This window comes from Scyliorhinus canicula, chromosome 18 (assembly GCF_902713615.1).
Source record: "Scyliorhinus canicula chromosome 18, sScyCan1.1, whole genome shotgun sequence".
In the NCBI taxonomy this organism is placed as follows: Eukaryota; Metazoa; Chordata; class Chondrichthyes; order Carcharhiniformes; family Scyliorhinidae; genus Scyliorhinus; species Scyliorhinus canicula.
Window position 1 is genome coordinate 23,592,976 of NC_052163.1, and position 20,128 is coordinate 23,613,103.

Sequence of the window (20,128 nt, forward strand, 5' to 3'; positions counted from 1 at the left end):
ATTTGGCATTCAGCAACATATAAATTGCAGCTCTTCAAGAAGAACAGCTACGAATGGCAGTAATGGGAACTTATTTTTCAGAAAATAATTTTTTTAATTATAGCCCTTGTCGACAGGATTTTTGGTTTAGCTATTAGTTGCAATCCAAACACTTGGCATCTTGAAAGAGAAGTGTCAGCAAGCACGATATCAAACATTGAGAAAAATCACTGTTGAAACTTTATGTTTTTTAAAATTGCTTTTAAAATAGGGCCATCTCTTTTGATCACTGCAGTGTGTGGATAAATGATTATTTCTAACTTCAACATGTTTCTGTACCTTTTATTAGACCATGTTATATTTTCACTATTGTGATCACTGCAGCTCACAAGTGAAGAGTAGTTACATAAATCAGCGTACTACAATTCAGTGCTCCAAATAATTTTCTTTACAGATTAAAAACAAATTGATGTTAGTACTTAATGACTTCTGTTTTCAAGATATGGAGAATGAAAAAGCAAACAACTGAGCGTGAAGATACAGGAGTGATTCTTTATGGAGCACAACAGTCTCTCGCCCAAATCCAAATGGAACTTGAAAAATTACATGACTATTGCTCAGCAGCTTCAGCAAAACGACAAAAGACAGAGGAAGATTTGGCACATATTAGGAATCTTTACCAAGTGTCACAAACCACAACAAATAGTGAGCGTTCAAAAGGTGATCTTTAGAATTTAGTTAATTGTTTGCTGCTGTTATAAAATTAAAACAAAATTCTCATTGAAGCCAATGATTTTAAGTTAACAGAAGTCTCCATTTTAGGGCAGCACAGTAGCATGGTGGTTAGCATAAATGCTTCACAGCTCCAGGGTCCCAGGTTCGATTCCCGGCTGGGTCACTGTCTGTGCGGAGTCTGCACGTCCTCCCCGTGTGTGCGTGGGTTTCCTCCGGGTGCTCCGGTTTCCTCCCACAGTCCAAAGATGTGCTGGTTAGGTGGATTGGCCATGCTAAATTGCCCGTAGTGTCCTAAAAAGTAAGGTTAAGGGGGGGGGGGGGGGGTTGTTGGGTTACGGGTATAGGGTGGATATGTGGGTTTGAGTAGGGTGATCATGGCTCGGCACAACATCGAGGGCCGAAGGGCCTGTTCTGTGCTGTACTGTTCTATGTTCTATGTTCTAGATGCTTAAATGTGTTAGTGTGTGCTGGATGTGTAGAAAGGAAAATGTTCATGCTGGACCCAAATTAGGTGAAACCACATTATTAGACTTGTTACTGCAATTTATCTTTTGCATGCAACTACGCAAGACAACTTCAATCAAAAGCTTGTTCAGGGTGGAAATTGCACAGTACTCAGGCAGAGTAAACAAGTTCACAAAGGCAGGGTCAGAGGAACAGAGGTCAGAGGTATGTGTAAGGCCAGAGCAGGTTAGATGGCCAATAAGAGGTGAGGCAATGAAGAGTTTTAAACAAGAGGATAAGTATTTTAAATTTCGGGCTTGGGAGGGTGAGAAGCCAATGTAATCAGGAAGAACAAGGAAGTACGAGTGAATATAGGCCATAAAACTTTAGATGAGCTGAAGTTTACAGAGTGTGGAGGACAAGAGGCCAGAAGGGAGAGCACTGTAATGGTCATGCCTAAAGTTGACAAAAACATGGATGGTAGTTTTAGCAAGAGATGGTTGAGGCAGGAGTAAACACATATTATTATGGAAAGGTGAGCAAGTGATCTTTTTGATGGAGAAGATATAGGGTCAGAAGTTCAATTTGTTGACTCGGACGATAGAATGAGAAGTAAATATTGGTGGGGGGTGCAGTGAAGAGGGGCTGATGAGGATATGGAGTTGTGGCAGAGACCAAGGACAATTAATGGAAGGAAATTGTAGCTCGCCCAAGACTGCATTTAGATTAGGAGTCTGACAACATAGATGTGGTGACAGTGTCAAGAGAGATGGTGTAGACATGAAGCTGGATATCGTCAGCATACATGTAGAAACCATGGGGCAGTATTTAGATGAGGAGAAGAAGGGGACCAAGAACAAAGTCAACAATATTAATCGGCAAATAGTAATTTTGTTACTATAATCTTATGTTAGTAGATTGTTGGGGGGGGGGGGAAGATTGAGGAAGATAAAGAACTATGGTTTTACAGACAAAACAACCCCAAGATGTGAAACGAAGCGCAAACTGCTCTTTCAAAAAGCTAGTTAGCACAAACAAAAAGGGCAAAATAGCCTCCTTTGTGATGCAAGTTTCTCTGATTCCATGATCAATATTTAACAATTAAAACCGTGCCATTTTATTTAACACTCCTGGTGTTAGTGATGTGTTTGCCAGATAGATCGAGTTTGAATGGCAGGCAGGACAGTTTAAAGAAACTGAGATTTGATAGCCAGAGTCTCACAATAGTTCATATTGTGGTGTGCGAAGCAAATCATAGAACATACAGTGCAGAAGGAGGCTATTCGGCCCATCGAGTCTGCACCGACCCACTTAAGCCCTCACTTCCACCCTATCCCCGTAACCCAATAACCCCTCCTAACCTTATTGGTCACTAATTGCAATGTATCGTGGGCAATCCACCTAACCTGCACGTCTTTCGACTGTGGGAGGAAACCGGAGCACCCGGAGTAAACCCACGCAGACACTGGGATAATGTGCAGACTCCGCACAACGTGCAGACTGCGCACAGACAGTGACACAGTGGGGAATCGAACTAGGAACCTGGCGCTGTGAAGCCACAGTGCTATCCACTTGTGCTGCCGAGCTGCCCAAAGCTCATATATTGCTCACACAGCTTTGTTATAATAATGTGCAGGGTCTCCCAACCCTCCAGATAGATTCTTCGTTGTTTATTTTTGCTTTTCAATTTGGAAAAAAACTTTACTCCTGAAACATGTTTCACCAACTGAAATATTTCTCAAGCTGATTGACAATACACCAACTGTAAAACTGAACACTGAGGAAATAACATCAAAATAATTCATAAGATTTAATTTACTCTTAATGACTGCCAGGGCCAACTTAAAAAAAAATCTTTTATATGTTGTAAATATTTTTTAAAAACAGCATGAATACAATTAAAGTTAATTGGGAAAATGCTAATTTTCCGTATTCCGTTTTACCTTTTTAAACGTATTCTCTATTTTCCCTACTGATCATGAGTTTGCAAAAATATTTATTTATCCAAAAGTTAATTTTTAAATACTTTGCAATTTTGAAATATTCTGATGTCTTCCAAGTGGGGCTGAATTCTCCACCATCGGGATTCTCCGTTTAGCCGGCAGTCCGGAGGTTTCCTGACGGCGTGTGGCTGTCCCACAGTGGGAAACCCCATTGATCAGCCAGCGAAACGGAGAATCCTGACGGTGTGCCGCACCAGGCGGGATGGAGAAACCCACCCGTGGTCTCAGTCAACAGAAGATAGAACTCCAGTGAAGACTCTCCCTTTTGACATTGATGTGGCATTGTTATCATGCAATCTCATCCTAGTTTCACAACTACAAACAGAAGTTGAAAATATTGCACTGCGACATTTCTACATGGAGAACTTAAAGCATGATGTGTGTTCTGACATCATGGTGATGAAGCGTGCAACAGAAAAATTAGAGATTGAAAAAGTACAAGCAGCAAAGCAGAAACAGAAGCAGGTACAGTGAATGACAAATTTATCTCAATAACTGACTACAAGTTCTTTATAACAATGCAGGAAAGTTTCCCAGACCAGTGGAAGCTGATTTGGGGCATGCATGGTCTGGCAAGAGTTGCAAAAAGTGAAGTTGGGTCATGTTAACGATTACCCCCCCCACCTTTTGACCTTTCTGGGGTTGGCTTGGCAGTGTGGCAATGTTGGGGGCGGTGGGGGAACCCCACGGCAGAGGTGCAAAGCCAATCGAAGTACTTAAGACAATTAGGAGTAAATATGCAGATGGATTGCCTTTTCCCAATAGCGCAGGTGATTCATATTGTGACTGTAACTGGGCAGATTGGAAAAGGCAAGTGCACAGTGGGAAGTGCTTCTTCAGTGAATAGCTAGGTGATTGGCTGCTGTTCAAAATACTTCCTTTAGGGAGTGCTATCATTTCTTGTGATTGCCAACTGCATAGAAGGAATTTCACCTGTCCAGTATGTCACCCACCTTTAGTTGTACTTTCCAACTGCCAGCCTTCAAAGCAGCGCCAGAGTAACTGTTTCAACAACAGCAGGAACAACCCCAAGAGAAGCACCAACTTCTCTTCTGTCTCATACTCCTACACAGGGCAAAGGGGATGGCGAGAGATCAGGCTGGAAGATAGCAAGACCCTCAAAATGATCTACAGTCAGATGATCAGCTCCATCGACATGTCTAAGTAACTGTGCTTCAGGATACTTTGTTTCTTACAGCAGTTCACCACTGACACCTGCAACTTCATGGAACACGTTTTCATCCTAGTAGATCAGATGGACATGTGATGCTAATGGCTGACAAGATGCCTGTCACTGGTGACCCCCTCCCCTCTTTCCCACCTGTTGTTTACTCCCATCCCCAGTCACCAATTGCTTCCTCTTCTGGTGGGAATGGTTTGTGTGCAGAGGAAGGGTGACACCCATGCCTGTCACCCACCATTCGTGGTGCGTGACAGGCATGGGTGCAAGAGGGTGAGTATAAGTAGAGGTTGGCCACTCAGTAGAGGATATGAGATGTCCACACACAGAGTAATCACTGGAGCTGCAAGATGTATTAACCTGAGGATTGCTGTGCAGGAGAATACTGGGCAAATCAGAATGTGTAGTTTGCCACCTGAAAGTGTAATGACACTCACCTGTCATGTCCTCCTGAGGTCCTTGATTTTTGGTGCATTGACTGCAGGTTGAAGGGAGCACACTCTAGCTGTTCACTTCCTCAACCATTTCCATCCATGCCTCCTTGGTTGGACAAGTTATCCTATTCCTCCTTGGGAGAACTCTGCTCAGTCCAGCCTCGAAGCTGGACCCACTGGTAAAAATGAAACCCCCAGTGTAGGGCATCCTTCCCAGGTCTCCTTTCCAATCCTGTAGGTGTGCAGTGTGAACAATCCAAGTTTTGCTTATCTTTTCTGCAACATGCTGTGTTATGGTCCTTTTTTGCAACATGCTGTGTTATGTTCCTGTTAAACAGAAGTTTATTCTTGATTCATCCCATCTACCATCTCTAAGGACTTCAGCTGATGTTTTACATTCTCGCTGCCTTCTTTGAAAAAAAAATAAAGAGGTCTGTCCTCCAGCTAGCCATGCTTAGTCTTCAAATGCCTTTGAAGTTTTGAGAGCATTAATCTTTCATCTGCCAATAGTTCCCTGCACATAACACACATGGGCTTTGCATCCTGATTTGCATTGGCATAATTAATAAAACCATACCTCAAGAAATCATCTTTATACTGCTTTGTTCCCAATTTCAGCTTCTTCTTAATAGATTGTTCATCAGAGCCCTAGAGCTCACCCCAGCACTGCTTTGTCCTGCCATGGACACTCTTAAGAAGCTCTCTCCAGCAGATACAATTGTGAGATCCTGGCCTGTTTTCCCCTCCTTATCACAAACTTATCCATCTTCAGTTCTTCACACACCCCTGTTTGCTTGCTGGCAGCTACAAAATGGAGGAATCACTCCTTTTGAGGCCAAAGTAGAGATCACGTGACATCAGTGTACGTGCCGGGCGCATGACCTGCTCTCTGCCGCCACTTTTGGTGGGAAGACTCTGGCGTTTTAAAAAAGAAATTTGGTCCTGGGACAGCGCGCTGAAGTCAGGAGGTGGCAGTGTGCTCCTGGGCACCAAGCCTGTGCACTGCTGGATCTGCCTGAGGGTGCATACATGCGGACAGCATTCTCTTTTTTAAAAACAGTACATGGAGGCCGATGAGTTTTATTTGTGAAGACTGATAACTTATAATACACCGTTATAGTGACACAATTGCAGAGATTTCAAACATTCACACAGAATTCACATGCCCCTCCTTAAATTCCACTTGTTCTGCCGCAGAGGAGAAGCACACTTTATTTCTTTTCTGTGATTGCTGCTGGTGCTTTCTTCTTGGACCCCAATTTGAAGAACAAACAAATTGCTGCAATCCATGTATATATAGCTATCATATAATTCCTCCTTCCTGTGATGGTGTAGGTATTGAAGTACTTGTGGAAGACAGTGAACTGGTGCTGACTGCCAGCATTGTGACCCACCATTCTCACCTCTCACACAAACTTCACTTGGCCATTCTCCGTGTCCTTCACAGACCCTGAGCTCCAATAGTCCCTGCACCGGAAATACCACCCCCGCCTCCTAATGGTCAGCAGAACAAGGGGGCGCCGGATGTGATGTTAGGAAAGCTAATGATCCATTGAATAATCTGGGTGCCAATCAGCTGGAGCATGGCAAAATGCTGTGGCTGCTGGCAGAGGTGGCCAGCATTCTAAACCAAAAAGCCGGTTGCGGCCGTTGGGTGCATATCCTGTGATTGGGAACGCCATGACCTATCGCTCCGCGACCCTCCCGACACCCGCCTCTGACCCACCCACAGGTTGCAACCCGAAGTTTGAAAAACCCTGACGTAGAATGATCAGAATAGTATGTTTTACATAAAATTGTCTTTACCTGTTACTGATACTTGTTTGGCAGTTGCATTGACCTGTATCTGCATCTATGCTTTATAGCACTGCCAGTCAAGAGAACTGGCAGATAATCTTCCCTTTGGATCTCCATCTGATGATGTATATAAACTGATCACTGAGAACTATGCCACTGCAGCTTAGAATTGACCATCCTCTTTTGGAGAAGTGTCCTGGACAACCTCTTCCTCAAAAGAATATTACAATTAGAAACTCGCCAGTTCCCAGGTCATTGTCAGTGTGGAGTTTGCACATTCTCCCCGTGTTTGGGTGGGTTTCACCCCCACAACCCAAAGATGTGCAGGATGCGTGGATTGGCCATGCTAAATTGCCCCTTAATTGGAAAAAATAATTGGGTTTTCTAAATTTATTAAAAATTAAAGGAACTCACCTGTTGGAGAATCAAATATGTCAATTCTCTGGTTGATTTGCATTTAAAAATATAATTTCCGTGTCATCATAGACACCTCTGAGTTAGACAGTTGTTGGTGCAAGTTCTGCTTCAGAGACATCGCGAGAGGGTTTTGTATCGTTAAAGCTCTCGCGTTTCAGAAAAGACCATGGGCTGGCTTCTCCGATTTTGAGGCTACGTTCGGAGGATCTGTGGCATTTTATGCTGGAAAAATTGGTGCCGCTCCCACACCAATCCTCCGACTGGTGAGGGGTAGCAGCCGTGCCATTTAAAATGCCCGGCCTCCACAAAATAAACAGCCAAGGAATTGCTGGGTCCGTGGCTGCGCATGTGCACGGAGACGACCTGCAGCGGTCGCGCTGTACAACATGGCCGGCCGTGCACGGACCCGACCTGCCAGATATTGCCCCCCTGGACACCCACTGGTCACCCTCACCAGTCCCTCCAGCCCTCGCGGAAGACCCCCCCCCCCCCCCGACCAGCAACACTGCTCCTGCCTGATTGTGGCGGCGCAGGACACAATCCGCAACCAGCACTCCTGTTGCATGCACGGCTGGGACCACACGTCCCCCGCGCTGTCGTGAACTCAGCCCATCGGGGGCAGAGCATTGGGGGAGGGCCTTCAGGTGACGTACTGAGGCCGTCCCAACCATGATTATGCCGTTTTGGAGGAGGCGGAGCATGCGCAACCTGCGTAAAACAGGCGCCGCCCCCGATTCGGCCGTAAAAATGGATTCTCCGCTTGATTGACGATTACAAAATCGGCGTCGGGAAACTGAGAATCTCGCCCCATATACCCAGAATCCAGCTGCCTGATCAATATGTGAAAGATTCTGTGATAGTATTTGAAAAAGACCAGAGGAGTTTTCTTGGTGTTCTGACTAACATTTTCTCTCAACTAATACCACTAAATAAGCACACATAACCTGGTTTTTGCTATTTGTTGGAGCAGATTAGTACCGTTTTAGAGTAGGTTTCAGTGAAATTATAATGGACTGAAATAGGTTAATTGTAACTGTTTATTGATTCTTGGAATAATTTACAAATATAGGGAAGGGTACCAGCTGTCTCCATGCTTCGGTCTGCATGTGGCTTTGTCCAATACCATATTGTGGAGGTCATGTGTTCTCTTGCATCATTGTGGATGGTATCAGACTCAGTCCCACATTAACCAAATATGTGCCAGACCCTTACCTACACTTAACGTACACAAATTGGCTACCACATTTACCTATAACACACACTGATTACACACACACTGATTACACAGAAGAAATACCTAAATGATTGATAAGATGTCTTTGGGACAGCCTGAGAAACTGGAAGGTGGTATATAAATAAATGCAAGTTTCTTTTTAGAAGCAAAATATAATAGTTGCTCCTTATTGTTGTGAAACTTTGCTCTGTTTTAGCAGTAAGCTGCAAATAATTCTCTTGTGCTCTAGGACATGTTTGTAGACCGTTTAGTATCACAAATAGATGCACTGCGAGAACAAATTGCAATGTATGAAGCCCAGTATATTGCACAAGCAGAAGAAACAAAAGCGGCAAGGAAAACAGTCGCAGAGGTGAGATAATCCTTATTACACCTGTAACATCCACAATTCGGATGTGTTTTACCATGTGTGAAAGTCACTGCTGTATGAAAAAAAATTGGCACTTTCACAAACAGCCTGCCATTGTGGTATCCATTACTTTGTTTCAGTGCTTTCATAATTATTTGCAGCTTTCTTTTCCTTTCATTAAATCTCCCAAATCCTTTCTCAGGCCTCCACAGAGATTGATGCTATTGGCTACGAGAAGAAACAATTATTAGAACAGTGGAACACTAGCGTCATTGGGATGCAACGGCGTGATGAGGCATATTCTGCGATGCAGAAAGCTGTCGGGTACTGTTCAGAATATAAATAAAGTGATATTGGTTCAGCAGAATATCTATAAGAATGTTGTATTAATTTGCCATAGATATTCACGTAATTTGTTTTGTTATTGATAATGTTCAGCTCTGCTCCTCTAGTTTTGCATTTCAAAAATTTATAGCTCTTGATTGAAAACTAAGTATCTGATTGAAAAGGTGGTAATTTTTTATAAATTCCACTGAAACCGTTTGTTGGCAGAGCCACAACTGACATCAGCTCAGTAACTTGTTTTCTCAATGTAAGCCCCAAAAACACAAGTCTCTACACAGGAAGTACTTCCTTCCAATAAAGTGTTCACTTTCAATTTCTGACCTGCATGTCTAAAAGTTTATGTTTGCATTAATGTCAAACACATATAAATACATAAGGATACTAACTTATTAGTACTTATTTGGCATGTGTAATACATTGTCAGATAGACTGCACATTTTGGCTGTATGCAGATCTGTTTCAGCTTCCACTCACCAGAGTAAACAAAGATGATAAAGAGGTTGGTGACCTATACTAACGAGGACAGAGATATTTCTCTATTTGATTCATGTCAGTGTTTGCTTAGCAAAAAAGCATTTTTGTACCTATGTACAATATTTTGAAGAGGATATTTAAGATACCAGTTTACCCATCTACATTTTCCTTATATCATGTATGCTAAATTTTCTAACTTATCATATGCTTCTGACTTATACATTTTGAAATCTCATGCACATCATCTCATAATCAGCACTACAATTGGTATTGCATATATTGTTGATAAGATCATTTCAGTTCCTCTCTTTGAAAACTTACTTAATTTTTCAGTGTTTTTCCTCTAATTTTTCCTCAAATATTTGCATATAAACTATAAAAGATTATTTAATAGCTGACAATTCTCTATTGTATCAATTTATGGCCGATGCTAATTATGCTTCTTCTTTTATCCAGACAATCAAAGCACCAGTTGGATACATTGAGGACTGAAATGCATGCCTATAAAAGTTTTATTATGAAACAAGAGGAGAAGAATGAATTTCTAACAGTTACACTGAACAGACTGACGAATGATGTTAATATGACCCAAAAAATGATCATGCAGAACCTGGCAAAACAGGAAGGATTAAAGCATGAGTATAGCACCTACACTCGGACACTACATGAAACAGAACGTTTGCTGAACAAAGCTTCATTAGTAAGCGCATTGACATCATGAACACTGTTCACAGTTTAACCAGACTAAATAAAAATCATCCTCTAGTCATCTATGTGTATTCAATGGATTGGAAATATCTAATCCGAGCTGAACTTTGGTTCCAGCGTTGTCAGTTTCCAAACATCCCAGTTGGGTCTTCAAGAGCTAGAGTACTTCATCACAACAACCTGTAAACAAACTGAAATTACTTATTTTTAGCTGTTAATGTCATAATATTATTACCTAATAACATTTAGTCACCGGTAAGCCTACTAATGTTACACAAGATTAAAATAAAGACAAAGAAGAATGGGGAATGTGGAGGTCCTGCAGAATTTAAGAGCAGGACGTCATTTGAATTTTTTTCTGTTTCCTGCCTAGCAGCTAGCCAGGTAGAAATGCTGGAAGACTGTTTGTTAGGAAGCCTGCAGTAGAAGGCTGTAGCGAGGGACTGGAGGGGAGGAAATGTAGAGGGAAGGGATCAACTGTGGGGACAGGTAGTAGTTGGCATCAGATCACAAGGGGATCGGTATTATTTGCAGGAAGGGAAATTGCGCCGGGTTAGCTTGGCATTGTTGGGCAAAACACTTCAGCACCATCTGACCCTCCAGCAGTGTCAGAAAAGCACTTCCCTACCGTTCTCATCTCCCTTAATCAGCTGAGTTTCCTGATTAACCATATTAAGACAATTGACCTGCCTTTTGAGAAAAGATTACTTGTCTATTCCTCAACCTGCCTGGTTACACCAGGTTTGGGCGTATTTAGGGTATGGATTTTCATATTTAAGTATTTAACAACCTCCTCTGCCTGTCCTGGGACTTTAAAAAGCCCCATACTTTATTTTTTTTAATTTAGAGTGCCCAATTGTTTTTTTTTCCAATTAAGGGGTAATTTAGCATGCCCAATTCACCTAAAGCGTGCCATTTATAGGTTCAGGCAACGGGCGACCGAGGGGGTCGTCCGGCCAGACTATCTGCCCCTCTTCCGTGGCTACATTTGCGGTTGGGTGTCCCTGGAAAAAGAGCTTGCGATGTCCATGGATACCATCGAGGCCTTCCGTGCCTGGTGGGCACCGCAGGGGTTGGGGTACTTTATTGACCCCTTTAACTGCACTCTTATTTGATGTTTATAAGTACTATTGATCTTTGTTATGTTCGGGCAGTTCCCCTAACAAGAGCGGCCTTTTTTCGCTTTACCCCTATGTTTGTTTCCTTTCTTCTGTTTTGTTAGTTGACCTCAAACGAGTGGTCAATTTACCTACCCTGCACATCTTTTGTTTTGTGGGGATGAGACCCACGCAGACACTGGGAGAATGTGCAAACTCCACACAGTCAGTGACCGGGGAGCTGGATTGAATCTGGGTCCTCAGCACTGTGAGGCAGCAGTGCTAAGCACTGTGCCACTGTGCCGCCCATAAAGCCCCTTATTTTCTGACCTTCATCATGCAATTAGGAGGACCTGCCAAGTGTTTCTGAAAATTATATGAACACAGAGGTAGAAGAAATGAATCAGCATGCTCTCAGCACTTTGTATGGCAGTTACCCCAGCAGTGTCAGAATGCTTTGAATATATATATATATATTTTATTTATATTTTAAAATATTTTTATTCTCCTTTTTCACAATTTTTCTCCCACATTCACACCCACCAACAACAACCAATAACCAACAACAAATATCTCAAACCCCATAACAATAACAACAATCCCATCCGCCCACCAACCCCAAACATCACCCCGCATGTTAACATAAACAAATGACAGGGATCAGGGATTACCCATAGCCATCTTTAACATACATTACCCCCCCCCCCGCAACTAATGTTCAATGTTATCCAGTTCTTGAAAGTGCATTGTAAATAGTGCCCATGACTTGTAGAACCCCTCCGAGCTTCCCCTCAGTTCAAACTTAACCTTCAAGTATTCCAACAGGTCCCCCCGCCATGCCAGGGCACCGCCAGGGCACAGGGTGGAGAGGCCACTCTCCATCCCAGCAGGATCCACCTTCGCGCGATCAACGAGGCGAAGGCTATGGTATCTGCCTCCGCACCTGTTTCTAACCCTGGCTGGTCTGACACCCCGAATATGGCCTCCCGGCGACCCGGGTCCAGCTTCACATGCACCACCTTGGAAATTACCCTAAACACCTCCTTCCAGTACTCCCCAAGCTTTGGACAGGACCAAAACATATGAAAGTGATTAGCGCCCCCCCCCCCCCCCACCCCCCTAACGCTCACACACATCTTCTACCCCTTCAAAGAATCGGCTCACCCTCGCTCTCACGAGGTGCGCCCTGTACACCACCTTCAGCTGTATCAGCCCCAACCTTGCACACGAGGTGGAGGCATTAACTCTCCGGAGCACCTCACACCAGAATATATATATATATATATTATATACTTCGGAATTTATTTCACACCGAATGGAACTTTGTAAAATTCAAACTTTTTTGAAACCATTTTCAACTAAAAATGAACAACGTAACTTCAAACTCAGTGCTAATTTGGGAGTATTATTCCCCTGTTCAGTGCTTTGACCCTCATTACATTGCATATTTGCATCCGTAGGATATGGTGAGGAGTTCATCTTTTGAGTTTCCCATATAAATTATTGTTCCTGTGAAGTGGTGCTCAGCAAAGGCCACTTGCTCTTGGAGAAGGAGACATGGATAATCAGAGACAGGTTACCGTTAGCTCCACTTCCTTAAGTAAAAGCATCTCGCAGTATGATCAGAAAGCTGGCTTCCAAATCCAGGTTTGTTGAGAGGTTCAGGATAGAGGAAAGAGGCAACACAATCTCAAAAATACAAAGAAACAAATATAACATTGGTAACTCTGTATAGAAAGACTAAATACAAAACATTCTTTTAACCTATCTTGATTGTTCTTTTGATTTTTTTGATTATAATGAATCTAAGATCTTCACTGTATTTCACACCTAGGACAAGAACACACGTCAAAGTGAGATCAAAGTACTACAACTACAAATAGAAAGGGAATATGGAACAAAGGTTAAACTGGAAGATGAAATTATGGCAAAATGGGAGAGTAACATGACCATGAATCAGGCAACAAATTACTTGAAACGCTTGTGTGACAAGCTTCGAATCCGAAAACGACAGTTGGTAAGGAAAGACGTATATTTAAATATTCTGAAATATGTATAATGTTGATTTTTTTTTGAGGGGCTGGAGGATATTTGTGAACGCAAAACATATTCATATGTTTTGGTCCTGCCCAAAACTAGTGGGATATTGGAGGGAGGTCTTCAGGGTAATCTCAAAGGTGGTGCATATGAATCAGTTCCCCTAGAAGCCATATTCGGGGTGTCAGATCGGTCGGAGTTGGAAGCGGGTGCGGAGGCAGATGTCTTAGCCTTCTCTTCGCTGATTGCCCGAAGGCGGATTCTGTTGGGCAGAGACTAAAGGGAAAATGCTGGAAAATCTCAGCAAGTCTGGCAGCATCTGTAGGGAGAGAAAAGAGCTAACGTTTCGAGTCCGACGACTCTTTGTCAAAGCTAACAGACAGAGAGAGTGGGAAATATTTATACTGTGGAGTGAGAATGAAAGATGAGTCATAGCCACAGAAACCCAGGGAAACCGGGTGCTAATGGCCACAGAAACCAAGGGGAAAGAGTGCTAATGGCAGTCCCCAGAGAGGACAAAAGATGTGAAAGGTCAAACAGCAGGGAAACTAACATCAGAGGATGAACTGTAGGTGTGGGGGGAGGGGAAGGGGGAAGCAAAGAGGAGAAAGGTGCAGGAAAAATGAAATGGTAAAAGACAGTTAAAATGAAATGAAAACAAATGGGTTGAGGTGAGGTGGGGCTGATCATCTGAAGTTGTTGAATTCGATGTTGAGGCCGGAAGGCTGTGGCGTGCTTAACCGGAAGATGAGATGTTGTTCCTCCAGTTTGCGTTGCGCTTCACTGGAACATTGCAGCAGGCCAAGAACAGACATGTGGGCATGGGAGCAGGGTCTTTTGTTAAAATGGCAAGCAACAGGAAGGTCAGGATTCTGAGATTCCAGCATCCGCAGTAATTTGCTTTTATCTGTTGGGCAGAGGTTAGCTACTCCGTCCTGTGCCTCGGAGTGGCAAGGGGATCTGCTGGAGTTCTTAACGTTCGAGAAAGTAAAGTTCGAGTTGAGGGGGATGTGGAAGGGTTTTACAACTCATGGGCCTTGTTCATCATGCATTTTCATGAATTGGATGACATCGAACATTAGTGGGGGGTGGGGGGGGGGGGGGGGGTTGGAATGTATAAATTAATGATGGTTCTTTTTCATTGATGTTTTGTATTCAAATTGTTGTGAGTTGTTTGAGGATGGGTAGGATGAAGGGATTGTTGGCTGGGGGTTGCCATTGTAATTGTTGTTATTGTTAATTATTTGTTGTTGTAAATATGATAAATGTGAAAAAGGAGAACAATAAAAATATATTTATTTTAAATGTATACAATGTTGTCAACCTAACATTTTTCCAAATATGGCAATGCCAGTTCCCAAAATAAACATGTAAAACTCACAAAATATTGCTTTATGAAAAGCTTGATAGCCATACTTTATACATCCATTATGTTCAAATTGCTGCAAAAAAGATCTTGAGCTGGATTTCCAATGTTGAGGCTATCTCCTGGGGCTTTCAGGGGAAGAATGGTGTTTTACGACCGAACATTCAGCACAAAACGGCCAACGATCCTCCGTTTGGCTGTGGTCTCGTAGCCGAGCAGCGTAGAGCACCCAGCTCTAGCTGCTGATACGGCCCAGAGAATTGCCGGGTCCGTGGCCGTGCATACGTGCAGACCCAGCCTGAAAAATAGTGCCCCGCCTTTGGCTGGCTTGCGAGCCCCAGACCACCATCCAACAGTGCCCCAGCCACTAGCAAAGTCCCCACTGCTTGTGGATTGGTCCTCCCCTGACTATGGCAGCACTACTGAGTCCGCAGCCGCCACACCGAGTGCCCGACCGGTGATAGCACACGAGACTGACTGGGACTTCGGCCAACTGAGGCTGTCAGTGCGGCGTACACCTAGAGTACGCCGCTTTGGAGGGGCGGAGCATCGCGAAAGCAGCGCCACCCTCGATTTCTTCGCAAATGGGTATTCTCCCGCAGATCGCCGAATGCATTTTTGGCGTCAGCGACCGGAGAACCCTGCCCCTTGTCTGCTTATGAAATTACTTTTCTTAATGAAGTATCATTTTGCCTTTTTAAGTTGACTTTTGAATCGGCTGGAGTCAGCAATTGTGAAACACATGTTGGCAAATCGTGAAAACCTGTTCATTTGCTTAATCTAATACCTTACATCATGTTACTCACTAGTTTTCCCCTTCCAGCTCATACTTGTAATGTTCTCAGGATAGATTAAAGTTGTAGTGTGGTTGAAAAAAATGAAAATCGCTTATCACGAGTAGGCTTCAATGAAGTTACTGTGAAAAGCCCCTAGTCGCCACATTCCGGCGCCTGTTCGTGGAGGCTGGTACGGGAATTGAACCGTGCTGCTGGCCTGCCTTGGTCTGCTTTAAAAGCCAGCGATTTAGCCCAGTGTGCTAAACCAGCCCCTAGTTTGTATGTTATCAACCAAAGCTAGTTTATTGACACAAATTATGATTTGAACATGTTACAATGTATTAACTCATAAATAAGACTATACTATATCTATGCTACAGAACTCTATACTACTGATCTATCTCACCGTACACCTACTCTAAGCTTCTCCTTACTCCTACTCACACCTTCTCCCAGACTTCTCCGAGGCAATCCCTTTTATACGTCTGCTTCCCAGCTCCATCTGGTGGGAGAATATGGTATTACATTAACTCTTAATGTGCCAGACATTGCACATAAAGTCACAATACTCATTTAGTTTTCAAATTATTTTTGAAATTTATCTCCTGCTTATGAACATGCATCACCCTTGACTTAGGTGGAGCATTTTGAACCCAAGACAGAAGGTTGCGAGTTCAAATCCTAGTCCAGATACATGAGTACATAGTCACACTGACACTCCAGTATTCCATCGCTGAAGGTACCATCTTGTAAATGACATGGTAAACCAAGGCTCCATCTGCCGGTCAGGTAGACATCAAATTGTACCATGGGATCTTTTAAGGGAAGTTCTCCCACTATCATCATTAGTATCTATTCCTCAAGCAACGTTACTAAATAAAATATTATTTTATTATCAGTCCCATTGCTATTTGTGGGATTTTGCTTTCTAAATTGTTGCCATATTTCCCACATTACAATAGTGACTACAATTAAAATATTTTAATGCCATAAAACTTCTTTTCGTTTTAAGTGTGGGCTGAATATACATGAGGAGCGGAATTCTCTGTAGCCTGATGCCAAAATCGAGAATTGCGATAGGGCGGAGAATGGCTTCCGACTCCGGAATCGGGGCAGGCAATGGTCTGACGCTGGTTTGCGATGCTCCCTCCCCCCCCTCCAAATCGGCATCATCAGGATGCGCGCCACGTGCAGTTGCAGCCCCATTGGTGCGTCATCAACCGGCCCACCCGCAATGCTCCACCTCTGATGGTCGAGTGTGATCCCAGCAGTCAGGAGCCTGGCGTGCCGGCTGCGAACAGTGTCCGGCGCCACCACATTCGGCCACAATCCATGACGCTGGCCGGAGGCCTTCTGCTAGGGTTGGGGAGAGTGGTGGGGGTGACCATGACATGCGCTGTGGGGTCGGGGCGGGCAAGTACACAGTCCAGCACGGTCCAAGCCATGTTTTCCGGCGCAACCAGTGGAGGTGTAGGGTTGCAGCTTGTCATCCGGTGATTCTCCAGCCATTTTCTACACGATCCGCGGGTTTTTCACTCAGTGCCGGTACTAGCCCCTCACCGGTACCGGAATTGGTGAGGGGTTCATGCCAATTTTCCCGTTGCGAAACAGCACAAATCCTCTTTTGGTGTCGGCACTTAGCCTCAGGAATGGAAAATCCAGCCCGGTATGTGTGCACCTTGTTTGCTATAAATGTTGTATTTTCATCCCTGTTTTCTATCAACCCTTAAACAGTGTCATACCTTGCCTATGAACTTAACCCTTATGTTTTATCAGTGTACCTTTTACATTATATCAAAATATACTTATTTCACATTAATGAGATTTAAAAAAAACCAAAATCATCCTTAAACAAAATTTTGATTTTAAAGTCCAATTGTGGACAAATGAATTGTAAGCAACCGTCCAGCGAAGTTATTCTCAAAAAGGAACTAATTGTGGTGGCAACCTAGCTGTTACTTAAGAGTATAAAGAGAGTGGGCTGGATTCTCCATTATTGGGACTGTGTCCCCACGCCGGCGTCAAAACGGTAGAGTTTTATGCCAGAAAACCTGTCATCAAAGGGACACGAATTCCCAGCCCTGCAGGGGGCTAGCCGGGACCCGGAATAGATCTCGCAGCTTTTGCTGCAGATACGGCTCCCACACTTCCGGGTCAGAGGCCGCGCATGCGCATGGCGGCAGCCTTCAGCGGCCGCACTGTGCTCCGTGGTGGACTCGGACCCGGGAGCTAGACCCATAAAAGAGACCCCCCCCCCCCCTTCCCAACCCTCAACCCCTGCACAGACCTTCCCCGGCCGACTTAAGGCCCCCCCCGGCCTCCGATCTGCCCGCCCCGACCAGGGCGGCCGCGGACTGAGTTCGCAGCCGCCACGCGAGTATCCCGACCAGCTGGAAAACATTAGTTCCAAGCCGTTGGGACGGCGGAGAATGGCTGAGCGGGCCTCTGGCAATGGCCCCAGGTAGGTCACAGGTGGTGCAGAATCGGTGAACCGGCGCCAGTCCCGATTTCTTGCAGGAACATGGATTCTCCGCCTCATGCTGGCCGCGATTTTGGTATCGGGTTGCGGAGAATCCAGCCCAGTATTTTATTTATCAATTTTTCAAGTATTTTGTGGGATATTTCTGCTAGATAATACCAGGGACTGGTTTCTCCGATTTGGAGTCTACGTCCCCACGCCAGCATGGGAACGGTGGCACTTTACACCAGGAAAACTGGCACAAAGCGGACACCGATTCCCCATTTAGCTGGGGGCTAGCAGGGAGGCAGCATAGAGCACCAGCTCTAGCTGCCGATACAGCCTGGAGAATTGCCAGGTCCGTGGCCATCCATGCGCATGGCGACGGCCTGCAACGGCAGATGCCGCTCATGGTCCCGGCCCACAAAATAGTCCCCACCTTTGGCCGGCTCACCGCCCCACCGCAGTGACCCCAGCCCCGAATATGTCCCCCCTCCCGCCCGCAGATCGGCCCTCCCCCGACTGTATCACCGCTGGACTGAGTCCGCAGCCACCACGCTGAGTTCCCAACGGGTGAGACCATGAGAGACCAACGCTGTCGGGAACTCGGCTGGTCGGGGACTGAGCATCGCGGGACGGGCCTCAACCAACGTACGGATTCCGTTTATATGGCATGCGGCATACTCTGCAAATATGCCGCTTTTCAGGGGGCGGAGCATCGTGAAAGCAGCGCCACCTCCGATTTCAGCACCATCGGGGATTCTCCGCCGATTGACAAATGCGGTTTTGGCGTCGGGGATTGGAGAATCCAGCCCCAGATTTTTAAAAGTGATTGAAGACAAGGCACACAGCCACAACCAAAGTCCCTTGTTTACATCAATGTACTGATGTCTCTCATTTCTCAAAGCAAAAATACAGAGTAACCATTAACCTGAAAAAAAATCTTACTTGCAATGCCTGCATAGTTTGTACACTAAAAGTTCACTTATACATGTGAAGCCAAGCCCTAGCTGCAAAGCTTATTTCACATTTCTTAGTGATTATTGCATGTGACTAAACACTAATGAAAGCCAACAAGGTAGTTTTTAACGACCACAATCTAGTCCATTTTGAACTGCAATGGGGGTTCAAATTAAACCAAATTTGAAATGTTTTTTCTTTTAAATGTATTTTATTACAAAATGGGTTACAGCGAGTAAACACCCTGGGAAACATACTTCCCGACAATCAAGTATACAGTCTGTACAGATTTTTCCCCTTTTTCACCCCCCCCCCCCCCCCCCCAACGATGAACAGCCCCTCAAACACGGTCATAAACATCCCCCACCTTTCCGCAAACCCCCCTGAAGAGCCCCTTAACTCATACTTTATCTTCTCTTTATCTTCTCTAATCGTAGGAAGTCGTACAGATCACCCAACCAAGCTGCTACCCCTGGTGGCGATGCTGATCAAAATGGTTTTTCAATAAGTGGTTGAGTTGTTTCTTTCAGCAAGTACTCAGCGGTATATTTCAAGATGCTTGGTTCTTTCAACAGATAATACAAAAATGGAAAACAAAACAATGTTGCACGTTTTTTGCAAAAGAAATAGGGTTTTCCCAAACAGTCTGTTAACTTCAGGCTGGGTCCGCAGGGTTATGATTGATATTAGTAGATCTACCTGCACAAGTAATAGTTCTGTGTGAATTCTGTATGCTTTTAACTTTATTTAAAAAGACTATTCAAGATGGAACTCCTCTTCAATAGCTCCAAAATTCTAAGTGTAGCTAAGCTGAAGACTACTTTTAGAAGCCAGTGAATGCAAAACTATGATAACAAAGCACCATAATTTAGTGCTATTTGGACAATCTTGTAAAATTGAATTATGCTCATTGATACATTCAGCTTCAGAAAAAATTCAGCGTCAGAGAAAATTATGCTTATTGATGTGTTCAGCTTCAGAGACATTTACAGTATCTCAAGCCAAATTTACAGCAACTGAAACCAAATCGATTTTGCTCTAGAACCATCTAATAAATCCTACTACAACAACAAAAACAAAAAATACTGGATAATCTCAGCAGGTCTGACCACATTTGTGGAGAGAGAAGGGAGTTAATGTTTTGAGTTTGGATGACACTTTGTCAGAGTGCTTTGTGCATTGATAAAGAGTCACCCAGACTCGAAATGTTCCCACATTCGTGAACAATTGTCTTCCCTTTACGAACCCAGTTTAGTCCTCCCCAATCATCTTTGGGAGGCATCCCCCCCCCAACCTTAACGCCAGCACCTTTGCCAATATCTTGGCGTCCACATT

At 44.2% G+C, this 20,128-nt stretch overlaps 1 protein-coding gene across 3 annotated transcripts in view; it reads left to right on the forward strand.

The window, feature by feature from the left end:
* ccdc40 (coiled-coil domain containing 40) overlaps nucleotides 1-20,128 on the forward strand; it is a 123,083-nt gene that overhangs the window by 59,387 nt on the left and 43,568 nt on the right. For all 3 annotated transcript variants that reach the window (XM_038777198.1, XM_038777200.1, XM_038777199.1), the window contains 6 exons: nucleotides 480-699; nucleotides 3,469-3,626; nucleotides 8,453-8,575; nucleotides 8,775-8,896; nucleotides 9,848-10,091; nucleotides 13,031-13,213. In XM_038777198.1, coding sequence (XP_038633126.1) covers nucleotides 480-699; nucleotides 3,469-3,626; nucleotides 8,453-8,575; nucleotides 8,775-8,896; nucleotides 9,848-10,091; nucleotides 13,031-13,213 — 1,050 coding nt within the window. The remainder of the gene's footprint in view (nucleotides 1-479; nucleotides 700-3,468; nucleotides 3,627-8,452; nucleotides 8,576-8,774; nucleotides 8,897-9,847; nucleotides 10,092-13,030; nucleotides 13,214-20,128) is intronic.